Raw genomic sequence first — 20,939 nt, forward strand, 5'->3', positions numbered from 1 at the left:
CTGCCAGCCAAAATGGGGCATGGAGGGCCACACTCACACACCTGTGCCCCATTTTTGGCCTGGATGGTCTCCTGCAGCACTTTGCCAGCCAAAACGGGCCACCGGGGGACCCACATGTAGGCCCCCACATCCCATTTTGGCTGCCAGAGGCACCGTGGGCTGGTCCTTTGCTATTTCCAGGCCAGCTCCATGGGCCAGATTTAAGCACCCGGCATCTGGCCCGTGGGCCTTGAGCTCTAGGGCAGGGCTGTCAAACACCCGGCCCATGGGCCGGATGCGTCACACACTGGCAACACCTACGCCCGGTTTAGGCGAAGGGGGAAAAAGTGATGATTCGTCACGTGATGCCGCTGGGACAACGTGAGTTTGACATCCCTGCTCTAGTGGATACTGACATTCGGATCACAGATACTGAATTAGCAACAGCCACAATAGCTTCAGGAAATAGCGCAAAACCAGTTTGGTTGACTTAGGGATGAAAGCTGCAGAGTGGTCTTTCCAGATCTTTACTGAACTACAGCTCTCATCAATCAGAGCAAGGTTGTCCAATAGTGAGGAATCATGGGAATGAGAGTTCCACAATGTCTAGAGCTTTAGACTTCAACAACTTTAAGCTCTACAGACACCAACTCCTAGAATTCCCTACTCAGCCAGAATTCTGAGAGTTAATGTCTGCACATCTTAAAATTCCCAAGGCTGAGAAATGTTGATTAGAGAGACAAAGTTTCCTCACTTTTGAGTTAATATTGAGTGATATTGTTTTATACCTTTTGCTCTTCTTTATAGAAAACTATTCCCTGTCAGTGGCGTGATTCTCATATCGTGCTAAACCAATTGTACGTTGTTGGTTTACTACGACAATGTAGATCTAGTTATTGTGTTTGTAATCAAGATGATGGCTTCAGCAGCTATTGAAGCTGATCTAACAAAGGTGGCTAACAAAAAATGCTATTGTAGCTCAATGTGTTATTCTACTTTATATTATTCACTAGCAAGCTTTGACCTTTTCTTAGCATCTGCTTATGCAGCTTTTAAAGGAGTTCACCTTTGTCCATGAATGTACAGCCTAACCTGTAGAGCTAAGTTTTAATATTGCCGGTGGATAGAGTTTTGTGGCCATTTAAGACCAAATATAAATTGTGATATCTGTATGTTTTCCAAGGTTTATTTTTGTTGCTTTATCAAGAAGGACACATTGATATGATGAGACTTTTTTTAAGTACATAAATATAGGCTCAGCTAAGAAAGCAATAGATTGGTATATATAATTAAACACTGTTTTCTTTGTCTTTTTTTAATGTAGGTAGAACTTTCTGTTCCTAATAAAAATAGCCAAATGTGGAGCTACAGACATAAAATTAGGAGCTCAGTTTATTGCTTTATTACCTTTTTTCATTGCTATTGGTGAAAAGTGAGCAGGTTGCCCTTGGCATAAATAAGTAGACAATACAAATCTGCAGGACACAACAAAAACAGAAATGAGCAGAGATTTATGAGCTTTTACCCAAATTGAACCTGTAGATCAGGGCAGTTGTACCAGGGCAGTAGCTCTTTTGAATTCTGCTATATAGTGCAGTGTGGTGTCGGGAGTTTTCGGTTCAATGCGTGAAGGGTGAAGGATGTGTGTTTGTGTTTATTTTCATGGTCATGATGTGCACTGAAGATGGTGTTTGATTTTGTTGTACAAGGTGCAATGACAATAAAGTAAACTAAAAACTAAAACTAGATGGCATTTTAAAACTGTGATGTTTCAAACAGAAATTCTGTGCAATTGCTTTGCTTTTAAAGACTGTATTTTCTGCATAAGATGGGGTGAGATACTACTTCACTCATTTAAATGACATTGAAGAGTCTGTCATAATAAATCAGAATATCCAATAGTTGTAGCTTACTTTGAATATGGATTCTTCCAGTTGTTCCCATATTCCAAAGTCATGTTTGTGGACTTTCACATCCAGCTGTTGAATTTGCTTTAGTTTATCCTGATTTAAAAATCAGATCTTCTGCTACAAAAGTCAATTGAGAATGGTATTTTTGTCCAAATTTGTATTTGTTTGAGAGATAAAGCAGCGATCCTGGATTGTCACGGCAAATGGAACATAGAGGGAATATTTTTCTTAAACCGATTCTGGCAGAAGAGTTAAATGGAAGCAATCAAGGCAGCGTATTGCATCTTTCTTCTTCAATCAAGTTAGCCAAGATTCTTAGTTATGAGAAGAATATGCATATGGTAAAGAACTGTAGTGACAAATACTGGATGTAGGTAATCTCACAGACCTAAATAGCATTAGATGAATAATGATTTTGGTGATGAAAGTGAGGGGTAGTGTTTATTTGTATATTCCATATATACTTCCTCTTTTCAAACCATCTGAGCATAAACTATTTCATAATATATGAACATCAGCCTCTCATGATTGAGGCATTCCACCCCTGATCATCAAGTCATGCAATGAGATGATCATACATAATCAATACCAATTGTGTTACAAATAGTGGAATCTCCATTGAGAAATATTTCCACCTTCATATCGTTAGTTTTCTGTAGTAGTAATTAGAAGAATGTATGGAGGCCACAAAGAAGGGCTTCACATTTAGAAAAAGGGGGGGGATTGTGAACACCTCCATATAGTCACAATTAGGGGCAATTGGCAGTTGGAAGCAGGGCATTTGTGAATAATACTTTAAAATATTGAATTGCATATGTCTAGTTTAATGAAAAGAAGGACATGATAGCAGTGTTCCAATATCTCAGAGGCTGCCATAAAGAAGAGTGGGTCAACCTATTTTCCAAAGCACCTGAAGGCAGGACAAGAGGCAATGGGTGGAAACTAATCAAGGAGAGAAGCAACTTAGAATTAAGGATAAATTTCCTGACAGTGAGAACAATTAATCAGTGGAACAACTTGCCTCCGAAGTTGTAGATGCTCCAACACTGGAGGTTTTTAAAAAGAGATTGGACAACCATTTGTCTTCTGGTTGAACAGAGGGTTGGACTAGAGGATCTCCAAGGTCTCTTCCAACTTTGTTATTCTGTTAAAATGTTGTCAGCTTGTAACTGGCTTCTTGTATGATTTGGCTTCTGATTGTAACTAGTAATTGCCAGCTACCTACTTAGATTACTATTTTTAATTCTCAGAACATACCTGAATTGTTCTGCACTAAAAGTCATGAATTCCATCATATTGTTTGGTTGGTTGGTTCTTTGGGTAGGGAGCATTTCTGAGCACATCTGTTTTAACAGGTAGTAAAGTTTCCTGTCTTAGCTGGGAAACAAATCACAACTTTGCAAGCCATTATTCCCAGGTCTAACAGAATATTATACTTTGTCTAGCTCTGGAAAGAAGCAAATTTATTGTAAGCTTTCCACATGCGAGAGTGAATTGAACTAAAATATTGATTACAAATAACGATTTGACAAAGTAGCAGAAGTGGTGTATTGGAATATCTGCAAGACATACCGTTCGTCTCCAAGCAAAAACTGGTGGGACCACAAAATAAACTATATAATAGAAAACTAAGCCAAAGTATTCTGGGCTTTAGAATTCAAACAGACAAGCATCTGCCACAGAACATTCCAGACTTAACAATTGCTGATAAGAAATGACTCTGTAGGTGGATAAAAATGCTAAATCCAGTCTAAATATCTGCTGGCTGCGTGACCAACTAATCATAATATTAAAAGAGTGAATTGAACTCTGAACCCACAGTCTGCTTGAATCTCAGAAGTCCGGGAGTAGAGATAAGGCTTTAAAAAAAAATCTTGAAGAAGAACCACCTCTTAGCAAATAACAAGAAAACCATGTCAGTGTTGCCTAGCCTTGGTAGTTCCAGATAAATAAAATCTAACTCCAGAAAGCTCAACAGTGGACATACAGGCTGGAGACATTTAGGAGCTGAAGTCCACACATCTGCAGTTTACTGAAGTCAGGAAGCACTGTTCTAATTGTTCTGCTTCTTTGACTTCCCACTCCTTTCACAGCCAGTGCAAAATCATGACTGCTGGGTTAACTTCTTCACCATAGGCAGTAATGTGGCTTGTTAGATTGCTTTTGGACTACACTCTGTAAACCATGATTTATCTCTCTGCAGGTATATGAACCTGCTTATTGTGGCTTATCTGACAAACAAGCAAGACTTAGTATGATGTGCAATTGCATACACTGTATGGGACAAGAAGGGGAAAATTGCTAACCGGGAACCAATCTGGTTTCCTTCCTTGGCAGAAATATATTTTCTATTTTGGGGAAGGGTATGAGAAAGGCCTTTTGGTTTTCAGTGCTAGATAATGAAAAATAAGGATATGAGAAAATTTATTTTATTTATTTATTCATTTAAAAAAATTAATATATTTAGAAAATGTATATTGTCACCTATTCACACATGGCGACTCAGGGTAGCTTACAGTACATAAAAACACAAGATAAAAGAAATAAAAATAATAAAAATGAAAATAATAAAATAAATAACCCCTTTCCCATGCTCCCAAGCTCCCAAGGTATAATCAGGGTGGAGGATCTGCTTAAGACAGGGTGGTCTTCTTGTCTTGATTCTTTATTTTCTGTGTTTTATGCTAAATATACTAATTTTTGTTTCTAGACAAATACATGTTCGTCTTGGCTAAAAAACTGAATTCAAAAATATTGACCCTGAAAAAACTGCAGAATCCTAGATGTCAAATGGGAATTTGAATTACTGAGGATACAACTCTGTCCCATTTAAAATATTTAGAAAGATGGTACACTTAAGATGGACATTTAATAATAGTATACTAAAAGATAACGAATATATTGAAATGGTGAGAAAATAATTGAAAATATTTCTTGAAATAAATAAGAGAGAACATACGTCCCTTCAAAACCTCTGGGATACAACAAAAGCTTACGTGAGAGGTTTAACTATTGGCTATAGTATTAAAAAGAATAAAGAAAAAAGGCAACAACAAAATGTGTGGAGAGAGAAACTTAAAGATTTAGAAGTAAGTAGACAAACTGATCTGAATAATCAGAATATTAGTAAAGAAATAGATTTGGTAAAACATAAGATAAATTTAAGTATGCAGGAAGACCTGGCCCGAAAAGTTAAATTAGTAAACCAAAATTATTTTGAAAATGCAAATAAGCCAGGGAGATGGTTAACCCATAAAATGAAAAAAGAATAAGGAAAAAGAATGATTGTAGCTCTCCAAGACCAAGAAAGGAAAGTATGTACTCAGGCTAAGGAAAAGAAAGATATTGCCAAGGACTTTTTTTACAAATCTATACAATCAAGAAGAAGTACCAGAAGAACTTATTAATCAATATCTGAAGGGGAAAAAATTACCGGAAATTATGGATGAAGAGAAATGCATTTTAAATAATAAAATTTCCATAGAAGAAATTAAAAAGGCAATTGGAGCCCAAAAACTAAATAAAACCCTGGGCCCGGATGGAATTCCGTCTGAATTCTATAAGGAATTGCAAGAGTTATTGGAGAAGTTAATGACAGACTTATATAAATTCAAAATTACAGCCAATATCACTTTTAAACATAGATTACAAGATTTTGGCCACAATATTGGCGGAAAGATTAAAGAAAATATTAAGTAGAATTATTCATACTGACCAGAATGGGTTTCTGCCATATAGACAAATGAAGACAAATACAAGAATAATTATGGATGTTTTAGAATTCTACGAAGTACACACAACTAAAACAATGGCACTGATGTTTTTAGATGCTCAGAAGGCTTTTGACAATTTGAATTGGAATTTTCTCATTAAACAATTGACAGGCATGAAATTTGGTGAATTTTTTTTAGGATTCATTAAAACAATATATAATACCCAAACTGCAAAAATATTAATAAATGGGGAAAATACAGATAATATAAGGATAAATAAGGGTGTAAGACAAGGATGCCCCTTGGCTCCTCTACTTTATATATTAGCAGAAGAGACACTACTGGTACAAATCCAACAAAATCAAGAGATCAGGGGGTTAAAAGTTAAAAAAGAGGAGTACAAACTTCAAGCATTTGCTGACAATATGGCATTTATAGTGGAAGATCCCCTGGAAATGACACCCATTTTGATGAAAGAAATAGAACAATATGGAAAGGTGGCAGGGTTAAAAATTAATAAAGAAAAAACAAAAGTGATAACAAAAAAACTGTACAAATGAACAAAAGGAAGAACTAATAAAGAGATTAGGGATACAAGTGGTGAACAAAGTAAAATATCTGGGGATATGGCTGACAGCTAGGTGCTCATCAATTAAAAAAGATAATTATGATAAATTAACAATTCAAATATTTAAAGACTTAGATAATTGGGCTAAATTACAAATATCTCTATTAGGCCGTATTGCAATAGTAAAAATGAATATTTTGCCAAAATTGTTGTTCTTATTTTAGACAGAAAAAAGCTTTTTTGAAGAACCAAATAAACATCTATCCAAATTTATATGGCAGGGGGAAAAACCCAGAATAAAATATAAATTATTACAGGACGATAGAAAGAAAGGAGGCTTTGGTCTTCCAGATTTTGAAACATACTACTATGCTGCGATAGCAACCTGGCTCAAAGACTGGGTTAATTTGATAAATAAAAGGATCTTAACATTAGAGGGCTTTGAACTCCAACTTGGATGGCACGCATTTATGTGGGATGGAAAGAGTAAACACTACTTGTACTTTCAAAGGCATTATATAAGGAGTGTGTTATTAACTATTTAGGAAAAGATAGAAAAGTACATTACTGTAAGGTCCCACTGTGGTTATCTACAATGGAGGCAGTTACACATCCAAACGTTTTAGATTTTGATAATATTGTAAGATATAAAGATCTATTACATCAAACCGGAGAGTTAAAGGGTAGGAATCAAATACAAATTCAGGGAAAAGAGAGAGCATGGTGGCCCTATGCGCAGATACAAACGGATTACAAAAAAGATAAAGAACAATTTGGTTTTAACATGACCTACCAAGAATTAGATAAAATTTGGCATGGAGAGGAAAGGAAATTGATTAGTAAAATATATAAATATCTATTGAATTATAAATTAAAAGAAGAAACAGTCAAGGAGTGTATGATAATTTGGGCAAAAAATGTGGGCCACAGTATTGAATTAGACAAGTGGGAACATATTTGGGAAAGAAATTACAAACTAACTATGTCAGCCTCGTACAAAGAGAATCTCTATAAAATGGTGTATCGTTGGCACTTGCCACCCACGAGACTGGCTAAGATGTTCCCGAACCTCCCCCGAAATTGTTGGAAGTGTAACTGCATCCAGGGAACATACTTTCATATGTGGTGGACCTGTCCATATGCTCAGAAGTTTTGGAAAAATATCAAAAATTGGATTCTAAATATAACTAAACAAGAAGTAAAACTTGAACCCGAAACCTTTTTGCTGGGTATGATAGACTCAAAAATAGGAAAAAAAAATCAGTATTTAATCTTGCACATTATAACGGCAGCCAGAATAAGTTATGCTTAAAATTGGAAACTGTCTATTGTCCCTTCAGAGGAAATGGTCATTAAAAAAATTCACGAGTGTGCAGAGATGGACAGCCTAACCAAATTACTAAAAAACAACAAAGATAGTGAATACTACAAAGTTTGGAAATGTTGGTACAAATGGTTAAAGAAAAAGCAACATTTGACAACTGAATAAGTTATGAAACTATGAAGGACATGCGTTTAATCATAAAGTATTCTGTGAAATTAAAACATTAAAAGAACGAGGAGGGTATTGTAACAAGGTAGATCACATCAATGTTATGAGGTAAAAAAATAAAAATAAAAGAAAAACGTAACCAATGCTCAATACCTGCTGCAAAATGTATATATGTATATATATTTGTTTATGTGTTTGTTTCTTAAATGTTTTAAATATATGAAACTTAAATAAACTTTATTTTAAAATGTAAAACAAAGAAAGAAAGATGGTACACTTAAAAAAAAGAAATGTATTATATTAAAAAAATGCAAAGTAAAAAAAAATCCTATCTGAACTACACAAGGGGGTGAAGGGCAGGAAACAAATGTTTAAAACCCCCACAACAGAAAGAAAATATTTAAAAACCTGAACTAAACTAAACACTCACAAACAAAAACCTCATAAAACTACTTTATTTCTAATCCTAAATATTTGAAAGGCCGTTAAGACTGAATATATATTTCACCTATCCAATTATCCATCCATTCCTTCTCAGGCTATTAAAATAATAAAATTTTCTTATATTTCATCATTATGATTCCATTTTAAAGAATGAATCAACCCTAAACCACATGGAATTGTATTGTCTAGCCTAGTCTTTTCTTTGGTACAAAGCTAATCCTACGGCTGAGAGCTGACAGATGTTAAATGAATTTTTAGAGCCTGGGAGAGCAACATTTTTCCATGAGTACATAATCACCATTTTTTTTGCAGCTGTCCATTCTTGATGTATCTGGTTCTTCTTAGACCAAAACGTTTCAAATTTGGGTGATATAGTTTAACAAAGCATTAACATTGTTAACCCCTAATTGCTTTCCGCACACCTGGCTTACATAGCAACAATATTTAACTGGTAATAATTACAAATTAACCAAATCCCTGCTGTAATTAAAACCAAGAACATGGAAGGATACTAAATGGTAACTCTCAAACTGAGTCCACTGTGGCAAATACTCAGTAGTATTTCAGTCCTAGTACATGATCGAGGTTAACAAACAAACCTGATGTTGTTAAAAAAAATTAAAACCACCGTTGTTGTAAGAGAAACTTTTAAGAAGGGAATCCTAGACTCCTTCCTTAAAAATCTGGCCATTAATTCATCAATATATTTAAAATATTTATGTGGAACCAACATAGGGATTGTTCTCAATATATGTATCAGTACAGGTACTCCTTGATTCACAACTGTAATGTAGCCTGCTCATTACAGTCACAAGTACTGACAGTCATTAAGACAGATGGCCTCGCCTAACAACTTCCACTTCCTGCTCTCCCTGATGTGGCTGTTAAACCAATATGCAGGTTGTTAAGTGAAGCACAGGGTGCTTCAGGGATTGAGAAAGGCCCTGGGAGGCTAATGCAGGTCCCAGGCCTCCCAAGACCTCTCCTACCCCTGAGGTACCATGTGACCCACTTCCTACTTTTTGGGGTCCCTGCAGGCCTCATGTCAACTAAAAAATACTTCTTTGGTCTTTTTAGTTGCCAGCAGAAAAGCATTGGGGAAAGTAGTGCATTCCTTAAATGCTTCAGATAATTGATAGGCAGCCAAAGCTTCTGGTGCGCAAGATTATTACTGGAGAGCATGATTGATGACTCTTGGCTATGGATGTGTCCCATTGGAGAATATACATCCAGGGGGTGGGGGAAGACCAGGGTCAAGGGTGAAATGAATGATGTGTCTTACAGTCGGCTGCACCCAGTTAACACTGGCATGGTCACTCCCAATAAATCATTTTTTTTATTACTCTGAGAGATGTGGCTAGAGACTCATGATTTAAATTGGGGGGGGGGGTGTATTGTCAGAGCCCTGACACCTCAGCCCGCTTCCCACTCAGCCACCCAAGGGAACCTAAAGCCAGGCAGCAGATACTACCAGCACACAGGAGCTGCTTCATGGCAACCTCGGGCTACTCTGCAAAACACAGAAGTGGGCAGTTAATTTTCCCAAGGGCCCACATGAGAAACTGATAATATGATAATATTTTGGAGGGCTGCTGTTGCCCCCTGTCCCCTGCTGATGTCCCAATGGCCTTTTCAACTCCCTGCCCCCCATTGTCTGCCGCTGACCCTGTGGGCCAGAGAGGGACAGCCAAAGGGCCATATGGGGCCCATGGCCTTTAAAATGTCCAGATGGGTACAAGCAGAAAGCCGCAGTGGTTAGAGTGCGGTACTGCAGACTACTTCTGCTGCCTACCGGCTGCCTGCAATTTAGTAACTCGAATCTCACTAGGCTCAGCCTTCCATCCTTCCGAGGTGGGTAAAATGAAGGCACAGATTGTTGGGGGCCATAGGCTGACTCTGTAAATCGCTTAGAGGGGGCTGTAGAGCACTGTAAAGCGGTATATAAGTCATAGCTTCTAATGCCGTTGAGCTGAGAGGGAGTTTTATTCTTTAGAAATACTCAGAAATGGGTTTCTGAGCCACTCGCTTGTTATTTGATGCAAAACATTCAAAAGTTGTCTCAGTGGCGGAAGTGGGAAGAAGAGAGATGTGGCAACTGCTGGAGTTTGGCTTTTTTTTCTTTCTTTCTGGGTGATGTTATGTAACAATCTTGTGTCTTAGCAACAATGGTAAAATATCTGCTAATTCCCAAGCATTCCTGTTCTTGTGGGTGACAGCTACTTCTCTATCTCTGCCAGATCAAAAATGTTAGGATCATCAGAGACGTTGTCTATTATGCATTTTTCTCTGAGATTCTGGAAACCACCTGCATTTCTATTTTACTACCATACTCACCTTGGATTGCTTTATCGTCCCCACTACCTACATTTGAGGGCATCTGGAATCAGCAGAGACTCCGACCAACTTCTAAGTTCAGTTAAGAAAGGAATCTGAAAACTGCCACACATTTTGGGGAAGAAACCCTAAGTTTGGTTCAGGAGGAGTTGGTACATTGCAATGCGTCTGCTTAACCAGAGTGAGGAGGCTGCTGCTTGGACATCTCAAATTAACAAAAATAAGTCCAGTTCCCATGACTCAGTTTTCAGACAACTCTACCTGGATGACTGAGAACCTTGATCGACATATTCAGAAAGAAATATTCTTTTGGATGCATTCCAGATGAGCTTTCTGTTTCTTGAGTTGGCATTTGTGATAGTTTTATCTGTTTATGGCTCAACAGGTGGCAGCATCTGACCAACATTACTTGAGCTCAAGAGTTAAACACGGTCAGGCCTGTCCCAAAGGTGCTTTCTTTTTTCAAAGGGCAACTGAACTTTGTTTTTCCTTGAAGACTGAAGAACTGAAGAAGCTTCATAGATGAGAAGTGAAACGTCTCAAAGAAAAACAAAGTCCAGTTGCTTTTTGAAGAAGCAACTTTGGGACAACCATGACCTGGATGACTGAGAATCTCCATAGACAGGGAGATTCTCAGAAATAGTCACTCCTGGTTAGTGCATAGATAGTACATGCCTGGAGAATTGTGGTGGCATGGTAAGCTAGACTGGAAAGTCGGAAAACTCATCCAGCTGAAGGAAATAACAGCCTACCTTCATAAGCTCCAGAACTTAATCTCAACTCTAAAACATCTCCTCCTTTATCTTTTATTATGTATTTTATTCTTAATAGTTTCCCTGTTGCTATTACGTATATTAACTTTAAACAATACAAAGCATTCTTAGGTTAAAAATAGTTTAAGCAGAAGAATGATGCAGGCAGTCTTGTTTGAGAGGGGGAAATCCTAGCAGTTCGAATTTCCCAGCATGGGACAAACGACGTAGAAAGTCCAGATTTTTGTGTATTGTATTTAAAGCTCTGGGCAAATCAGAGGTTATCACTTGATGCATAAAATGCCATAAGGAGGACATTGTTTTTGACTTAATCTATTTTGCAAGATTGTTGTGAATATATCAAGTCGGGACAAGGAACACTTTCATATCAGCTGAGGAGGGAGAGAAGATGATGATGATGATGATGATGATGATGATGATAGAGATATATTTCTAGCAGACAAGTTCTCTTGGGCCAAAACCTTTGAAATCTGTTGCTTCTTTATGAGAAACCATTTCTTTTCATTGCTTTGCTCTTGGCTTCTGTTTTCCATTACTCAGTAGGCAAACTTCCAAAAGACAATTTCATAGGGAACTGGCCAGACTCCTCCCAAAGATGTCCTTCCCCCACCCCTCACCCCATTACTAACCTGGGAATTATTCTTTTTCTCAATGCTCGCTCAGCAACCCTCTCCTTTTGGTGTGTATTTAAAGTCTGGAAGGGATTCCTTTCCTGTTTTGTCAAGTTTCCCAGCTGTTTGTGCCTCCAATCTTGCACGTGGGTGTAAGGCAGCATCTGGGAACAGACAATTTGGCAAAATTCCCTGACCCTGGATTTCCCAGTTTTCATATCTATGACTTCCTTGGAATTGCCTTGGAGAACGATAGCTTGAGAATGGCTGGATGTAAGGAAAACCAGGTGAAAAGTTGGGTTTGGGGGTTTCTAAAGGCCCACCTTGTTTTAAACAAGGGAAAACAAGGTACACAATATTTGTAAGCGTCATTTCTCAAGTCTGCTGCTTGAATGAGTGGCTTTGCAGGAATCCACTCTCTCAGTCAGTGTTGTCAATATTGTGGCATTTTTGCTTTGGATTTTCAACTTGAACCTGACAGGAAAGGCGAAGATGTCTTTCCATCAGAGCTAGCCAACCTGACCAGCAGTCCATTTCCTTTCTCCCCCACCCCCCACCCCCCCTTTTTTTGAGATAATAGCTACTCCAGAAAAATTGTCTGCATTAGCAAAAATAACTAGGTCCAGTTTACTCTGTCTGACATTCAACTGTGCAACAGGGTATCTATTGCAATGGAATGGGGACGCAGGTGAGGTTGTCAACCTTTGGGCAACCTTTCTCAGGATCGTTTTTTTTTTTTTAATGATGATTTTACTGACCTTTATATGAACAGTAGCAATTGTAACTATAGAGCACTTACAAGTTTCAGTCTAAATTATTCAAACTGTATGCAGAAGGGGAAAAAGGAAAGCAGTAAAAGGACAGAAAGAAAAAAAAAGCGGAGGGGGAGAAACTAAGAAGATAATTAGAAAAAAAGCAAAACCTTACTTTGTTTTGCCAAAATGACCAATTTCATTTGTGCAGTGTTTGCTTTCTGCATTATTGGAATGTCTTCTGTGGTGGGTCAACAGGAGCAAGGTGTGGCTTCCAACCACATCTCTTTCTAATGACAAAAAATATCTGTTGCATTTTTGTTCTTGGTAGAGAGTGAGGGGTGCTAGGACATTTTCATATCTCTCTCTCTCTCTCTCTCTCTCTCTCTCTCTCTCTCTCTCTCTCTCTTTCTTTCTCTTTCTCTCTCTCTCTTTGTTTTAAAGAGGTTACATTTTCCAGAGTTGTAATGAACAATTAAGAGATAGGATTCTAGGGTTCTTGATATTTCTGGCTCTCCCTCCCTCCTTAGGCAGGTATATATTATACAGATGTTCTTGTTCAGTGAATTATTTAGTAGATGTACAGCATTTAGGCACATCAGTTCTTGAACTTCCTTGAAATGTGTTAGCGTTAACTGACTTCTACTAATATTTTTCCAACATATTTGATATATCCTTGGCATTTCCTGCTCATTTATTATCTTCATTGTAAATGAACTACAATTACACTAAAACTGATATTTATCTTACTTTCTCCTTTGTAGAGCATGCTTGATATTACTATCCAATATTATTGTTCAGAGTCAGTTCAACTTTCTCACTTTCCTCTTTTAGATCCTTTCCAAGTTATTTTTTTGGGGGGGAATGGGGGGAGTTATTTTTTGGGAGGGTAGGGGTTCCCTTTAAATGTTTTAGACCCAGATTCCCAAGCTATATTCCTTTGCAAATTCAAGACACTCCCCCCATCTTCCCTCAAATAACATACCTTGGCCATCTGAATGTCTCTTAGTGAAAAGAGCTATTTCTATGCTCTGAACGTAGGAAAAATGAGAGGAACCAATGACTCATCTTTCCCCAAATAATAGGTGTAAATTATGAATATCACCACACTTTTTTTTCCTGAAAGTCTCTATACACTAAAGGGGAATATTTGTAGCTCAGGGTTGAAATGGGGCTCTCTGAGCTTGCTTGTTTTCATGCGGACGTTTCATTACCCAAACTAAGTAACATCATCAATGCCAGTGCTGATGATGTTACCCAGTGGTGGGATTCAAATTATTTTACTACCGGTTCTCTGGATGTGGATTGGTGGGCATGGCTTGGTGGGCGTGGCAGGGGAAGGATATACTGCAAAATCCGCATTCCCTCCCCACCCCACTAACCTGCTTTCCAGCTCCGTTCTCCTGTGCAGGGCAACAAAAGAAGACCCAGCCAATCAGCTGGGACTCAGGAGGCGGAGAATAGATGGGGGCGGGGCCAGTCAGAGGCAGTATTTGCCATTTCTCCGAACTACTCAAAATTTCTCTACCGGTTCTCCAAACTGGTCAGAACCTGCTGAATACTCAACCTCTGATGTTACCTAGTTTGGGTAATGAAACGCCTCCAAGAAAACAAGCCAGCTCAGAGAGCCCAAAGGACCCTTCCTCTCTGTAAACTGTCAGGAAAGTGAAGTCCCTTGTTTATTAAATGTGTTTAACCATTTGGCTCCTCTTAAGGAGTCAGGATGCCCCTCATGGTTCTCTTCTTGCTAATGTAATCTCCCTAAGGTGAACTGCACGGGATGGGTGGGGACCTTTCCCCATCCTTGCCTAACACTTGGCTTCCTCGAATTGGAAAAAGAAGGAACTGTGTTCACCAAGAGTGACATCCTCCATTCAAGGATGTAGAAGTGCTGTGGTTACAAATGAAATCTCTACCTTTCCAATTCTGGAGGGCTCCACCCACACACCTATGGTTCTCCGATGCTCGCTCAGTGCATTTTTAACCTGCAGCCATGAATAATGCAATGGGATTGTGTGTTGGTTGTATGCTTAAAAATATATATTTTTTTCCCAAGGAGACTTGCTATGTTAAGGTGGGAATCTTTCACTTCTGTTACCATGACACCCTGTTGCTCATAGGTACAAATCAAACGAAGAGTATGTGTATGTGCGAGGCCGTGGACGAGGGAAGTATGTATGTGAGGAGTGTGGAATTCGCTGCAAGAAACCCAGCATGCTGAAGAAACACATTCGCACGCACACAGACGTCAGGCCCTTTGTCTGCAAGTACTGTAACTTTGCTTTTAAAACCAAAGGTAAGCACCAGTCAGCTCTGAGCTCATCTTCCTAGCGCATTGGCTTGCTGGTTGACATTCCTTCTGGGGCGGCAGCAGGCAGAGGCTTAAAGCTCAGTTGGAGAAGACCTCCTAGAACCTCAAACCTGGCTGAAGTTTGGCTGAAGCATGACGCCAGAAGCAAAACTGTCCTCCACTGGGTAACCAGGTCCCAGGGAAACCTTTGACTGGAGTATGCCTTTAGCACAGGCAGTCCTCTACTTACGACCAGAACCGAGCCCAAAATTCCTGTTGATAAGTGAGACTGTTCGTTAGGTGAGTTTTGCCCCATTTTACAACCTTAATAGGAATAGAATAGAATTCTTTATTGGCCAAGTGTGATTGGACACACAAGGAATTTGTCTTAGTGCAAATGCTCTCAGTGTACACGAAAGAAGAGATACATTCGTCAAGAGTCAGGAATCATAAGGTACAACACTTAATAATAATCATAGGGTACAATGAGAATAGAGTAGAGTAGAGGTAGAATAGAGTAGAGGTAGAGTAGAGGTAGAATAGAATAGAATAGAATAGAATAGAATAGAATAGAATAGAATAGAATAGAATAGAATAGAATAGAATAGAATTCTTTATTGGCCAAGTGTGATTGGACACACAAGGAATTTGTCTTGGTGCATATGCTCTCAGTGTACATAAAAGAAAAGATACATTTGTCAAGAGTCAAGACTCGTAAGGTACAACACTTAATCATAGGGTACAATAAGCAATCAAATCATACTAGGAAACAGTCAATATAGATCGTAAGGATACAAGCGACAAAGTTACAGTCATACATTCACAAGTGGGAGGGGATGGGTGATAAGGAGTGATGAGAAGATTAATAGTAATAGTAGTGCAGACTTTGTAAATAGTTGGACAGTGTTGAGGGAATTATTTCTTTAGCAGAGTGATGGCTTTCGGGGAAAAACTGTCCTTGTGTCTAGTTGTAATGGTGTGCAGTGCTCTATAGCCTCGTTTTGAGGATAGGAGTTGAAACAGTTTATGTCCGGGATATTTACTGAGGGGTCTGTAAATATTTTCACAGCCCTCTTTTTGACTTGTGCAGTATAATTTGACTCTTGCCACCATTATTTAAGGGAATCGCTGCAGTTGATAAGTTAGTAACCCGGTTGTGACTAATAGTCTGGCTTCCCCATTGACTTTGCTTGTGAGAAGGTTGTAAAAGGGGATCCCATGACCTTGGAGCACAGCAATGGTCATAAATGGGAACCAGTTGCCATGCACCTGAATTTTGACCACACGATCATGTTGCAAAGGCCAGAACTGTGAAAAACGGTTATAAGTCAAATTTTTCCAGTGCTGTTGTCACTTTAATGAACTGTTTGTCAGCGTTCCAATTAACCAACTCCAAACCAATCAACTCCAAGACAAGCATTTCCTCAAAGTTCCATTTTATTAAGAGTTGTCCTGTTGGCACGTCTAGCAAATCCTGAATCTGAGAGTTCTGGGTTTTCCCTTCCCAAAAGGGAAATCAAAGATCCATCCCCTGCATCCATCAGTTCATCACATGGCCCAACCAAATAATCATCCGAATTGGAGACACTCCTCTCCAGGTGCAGGGCAACATGTCCTTGACTCTCTGAGAAAGAATGTTGTTGAGTCTAATCACATACCTCACTATGAAATCCCCCATCCCAAATTCCCAGGCACTGAAATGTGGCAGCCTCGAAGCTTCCAAGTAAAAAAATGGCTTCCAAGGCTGACACTGTTGTAAGTTGAGACCTATCTGTATAACATTTGAGGCCAGGGAAATCAGAACCAGGGGTTGCCAAGCTAGAGAAAGCCATGTTGACATAAATCACCCTTGTTCCTTACTGAAAGTGTATTAGAACAATGAACGTCATGTATTCATTAATTGAACAGGCAATCAAATACTATCTTGTTGCAGGGTAACAGCCATCCAGAGCCATGTTGTCAGGTTTCCAAGTGTTGAAATCCATTTAAAAAGAAAACCAAAGTCCATCTTCCAAAACAAATTCTTTTATTTAAGAAAGCATCAAATTGGCAAAGTCCATGGCAATTCCAGATCTGACACAACCCGGAATTACCCCACAATATTAAAGTTAGAAACAACCCCCCAAAGTCACATTCTCCAATAGAAGTAATTCAACGTTGCTTGATGTCATAAATCTCCACCTCAAGGGGCCCCAGCACGGACAGCTCGTTTCCCACGGGAAGAAGAATCACCTAGCCAAAACAACTCTATCTCCACTCCTCCCCACTTAGGAATGTGGCAAGCCCGAAAGCCTTCCCTCCATGACTGTCACAGGGTAGATAAGAAAAAGAATATATACTAAGACAAACTAAAATGGCTACACTTATGTCAATTTCGGGCTTGACGCATGCTTCTATAGGTATTCAAGGGCATCTCCAGCCTTATGTGCTTGCATTCTTCACATATGCTATCCCTTTTTATCCTTGACCTACTCTTATTGGCAACTTTACATCAAAGAAACTTACAGGGAGTCTTTGACTTACAACCGTTCATTCATTGATAATTTGAAGTTACAATGGCACTGAAAAAAGTGACTTATGAACATTTTTCACACTTGGCAACCGGTTCATGTTTATGACCTTTGCTGTGTCCCAGGGGTCACATGATCCCTATTTGCGACCTTCTGACAAGCAAAGTCAATGGGGAAGCCAGATTCACTCAATGCCCATGTCACTAACAGTTGCACTGATTCACTTAACAACGGTGGCCAAAAAGGATTGTAAATACAACAAAACTCACTTTAACAACTGTCCCACTTAGCAACAGTCATGTTGGGCCCAATTGTGGTCATAAGTTAAGAACTTACCTGTATTCTCCCAAAGGACCATACTTCCAATCCTAATCTGTGGGTTTGTCAATTCTTGAAAACGCTTGTTCCCTGCTCTGCATCTCTTTAAAGCTTTTGGATGTGTTAGCTTTATTGCTTCCCATTTTTGGTTTATTGATAGATAAGAGATAGTTTCAAATCTTGAAATAAAGATAATTCTGAAAGCATGACTGAATTGCAGACAGAAGGTTTATAAACCAAGAGAACATGAAATCTGAGCAAGCTGCAGCTTTTTTTAAAATATTGCTGAATGTGATGGGAAGAAGGATGGCTTAAAGTAAAATATACAATTATTTTTAAGAACATACTATGGGTAAATTGGAAGTCTATCTCTTAAGAGCAAAGTATTCCCTTCTTTTCAGTGGAAATAGCTCATGAGGTTCCCTTTTGCTGCATGAATTAGTTATTTTGAATCAGTTACAGGCATAAGGGAACTTAGCTACAGCTGTTGTGTTGAGAAATTTTCAGAAGATAATTTGTCGTCAAATTTGGAGAAGTGGTACCTTAACTTAAACTGGTATGGATTTTTCTGCAAGTAATAGTGATGATATTCACGAAAATCATCAATGTTGCATGGGAAGTAGGTCTGAGCTTTGCCAAAGATCCCTGTAGCCAATTAACCTGTTCTAACCTTCATCAAGGTATAGAAACCTCTACCTAGGATAACCGAAACTGCTACAAGAAATGGGCATACATTTGCTTAAGAAAATTCAGCTGTAGTGTAAATTCAAGGGTTCTGACTGCCTCTCTTGGTTTATTCTCATTTCTAGTTTCTAGAACCAAAAGTCATTGTTGGGTCTTCAACAAAGTATTAGCTCTGTGTTTAATTTCACATAGTGCATTAGTTTGAAAGGCGGCAGGTGGCAAAACCGGTAATAGCCGGCTTTGAAAAGAGATATTCAGTTGGCATATAATGCTTGCCCAGGAGGATCACATAAATGGCTACGGAAAAAGTATTTGGGGTCCTTCTTTGATATCTTGGTGCAATTGAAAAGTGGGATGGAATGATTGTGAGACAATAGAAGTTCTGGTCTAGGGTTCATTAGCCATCATCTGAATTTTGAGATGTATATAGAGTTTGTTGTTCAGTTCAATGAAACATAGGCAAGGGGGAATGTGCCTCTTTAGTTTAGAAGTTTTTTTCCTGAAGAAAATCAGAAAGAATTGAACTTTTTTCCAAAATAATTAGATGTTTGGAATTTGCTTTTCTATCCCTTTCTCCTTCTCTACCTTTCTCCCTCCCTCCCTCCCTCTCTACCTACTTACCTACCTACCTATCATCTCAAATGCTTTGCTCATGATCCTCTCAATTCCCAGCATCCATTCCTTTTGAATACCTTCCACAACTCTTGTCAAGAATACTGATAGCACACAGGAGAAATAAAATATATTTTCTGATTCCATCCTTATTCTTTTTCTTCTTGTACATCGTACATCAATATAGTTGTGTGTCCTATGTGGGGAGATAGATAGTTATTCTGAAAGTCAGCCATTCTCATTCTCTCTCTCTCTCTCTCTCTCTCTCTCTCTCTCTCTCTCCTCCTCCCTCCCTCCCTCCCCTCCCCCCCTCATCTGTGACAGGGGGAAAAATCAGCAGCTCTTAAAAGTTTGCAAGGTTTTGTTTGAAACTATTCTAATAAGTCCCTGAACATCTATTGTGACTTTCCCAGAAGTCTAAACAACACAGAGCACAAGTATGCAGGTAAAACAGAACATATACCGTAAAGATAATTACAGCATTTTCAGGACCTTGGACAACTTCATAAGGAAAAGCTGTTGTCCTGGCAGAGAATATAGTATCTAAAAATGCAGACGAACCTAGTCATTAATTTAATTCCTAGGGGATGATGGCAGCAATCTTTAAAACAATTCAAGGCAATTACTGTAGTTTCATGCTGCTTGTGTAGCTGAAAAAATAGCCAAAGCCTCTAGGGTTGTACTGTAGTAATCAGAATTTGAGGTGGAAGGGCGGACTGAATTTTTATATAGGAGGACATAAAGGAAAGCTCTGATTCCTCTTGATCAGATGGAGATTTGCACCTCACCTGTCCCCTGAATCTTTTTTGGGTTGAGTCTCAGTGCAAGGAACATCATAATGCTTGTATAATAAGAGTGCTGCATCCAGTTTTGGTCACCACATTGTAAAAAAGATGTTGAGACTCTAGAAAAAGTACAGAGAAGAGCAACCAGGATGATTAGGGGACTGGAGACTAAAACATATGAAGAACGGTTATAGGAACTGGGCTTGGCTAGTCTAGTGAAGAGAAGGACCAGGGGAGACATGATAGCGGTCTTCCAATATTTGAGGGGCTGCCACAGGGAGGAAGGGGTCAAGCCTTTTTCTAAAGCTCCTGTAGGCCAGACAAGGAATAATGGATGGAAATTGAACAAGGAGAGATTTAACCTGGAAACAAGGAGAAACTTTCTGACAGTGAGAACAATCAACCAATGGAACAGCTTGCCCTCGGAAGTTGTGGGAGCGCCATCAGTTAAGACTTTCAAGAAGAGATTGGACTGCCCTTTGTCAGAAATGGTATAGGGTCTCCCGCTTGGGCGGGGGGTTGGACTAGATGACCTACAAGGTCCCTTCCAACTCTGATTATCTGTATCTGTATCTAATGAAAATATAGGTCCTCATTTCTGCATATAAAAGAATGACTGCATAACAGAAGCCTATCAAGGCAGACATGGAACATTGATTCCATTCTATTCCATCTTTGTTGATTTGTAAACATTATTATAGTATAACTTTGGACAAAGCAATAAACTTGGAGAAAGATGGTTGACAATTTTCTGGGATTTTATCCTGAAGCTTGAACTAGGAAAAAGTTCCTAGTATCCATGGTATTGCCAAAAGTTTTCAGATGAAGATAAGAAACCTAAATAAGAGTGTTGTGGGACTTGACATGTTCAATTGATGCTGTGATACTTTTGGAAAATGAGATAGTTGGGAAATAATTTGCAGCCAGATTTGTGTTAATCTCAAGATACTGGTCAAATACAATAGTGTAAACAATATTCGTCATTGAGTTACAAGGTAGCATAGCATTTATTCCTTCTGTAAAGAAACCCAGCTTCTGGAGAGGTCGTTTGTTGGAAAAAGTTTTTTCCTCTCTGAATTATAACACCCCCCAAAAAGTTTTCTTGCTTGTGTGCTTGCTTTCTAGAAAGAAACCAAATTCTATTGCACAAACAAATCTAAGGTA

General features: G+C 38.7%; 1 protein-coding gene across 3 annotated transcripts in view; it reads left to right on the forward strand.

The window, feature by feature from the left end:
• Nucleotides 1-20,939, forward strand: part of HIVEP3 (HIVEP zinc finger 3) — a 213,420-nt gene that overhangs the window by 179,343 nt on the left and 13,138 nt on the right. For all 3 annotated transcript variants that reach the window (XM_087970826.1, XM_087970825.1, XM_087970827.1), the window contains exon 7: nt 14,697-14,872. In XM_087970826.1, the coding sequence (XP_087826952.1) occupies nt 14,697-14,872 (176 nt within the window). The remainder of the gene's footprint in view (nt 1-14,696; nt 14,873-20,939) is intronic.

This window comes from Notechis scutatus, chromosome 8 (assembly GCF_049901735.1).
Source record: "Notechis scutatus isolate UNSWTSFEM ecotype Mainland chromosome 8, rNotScu1.2, whole genome shotgun sequence".
Taxonomy (NCBI): domain Eukaryota; kingdom Metazoa; phylum Chordata; class Lepidosauria; order Squamata; family Elapidae; genus Notechis; species Notechis scutatus.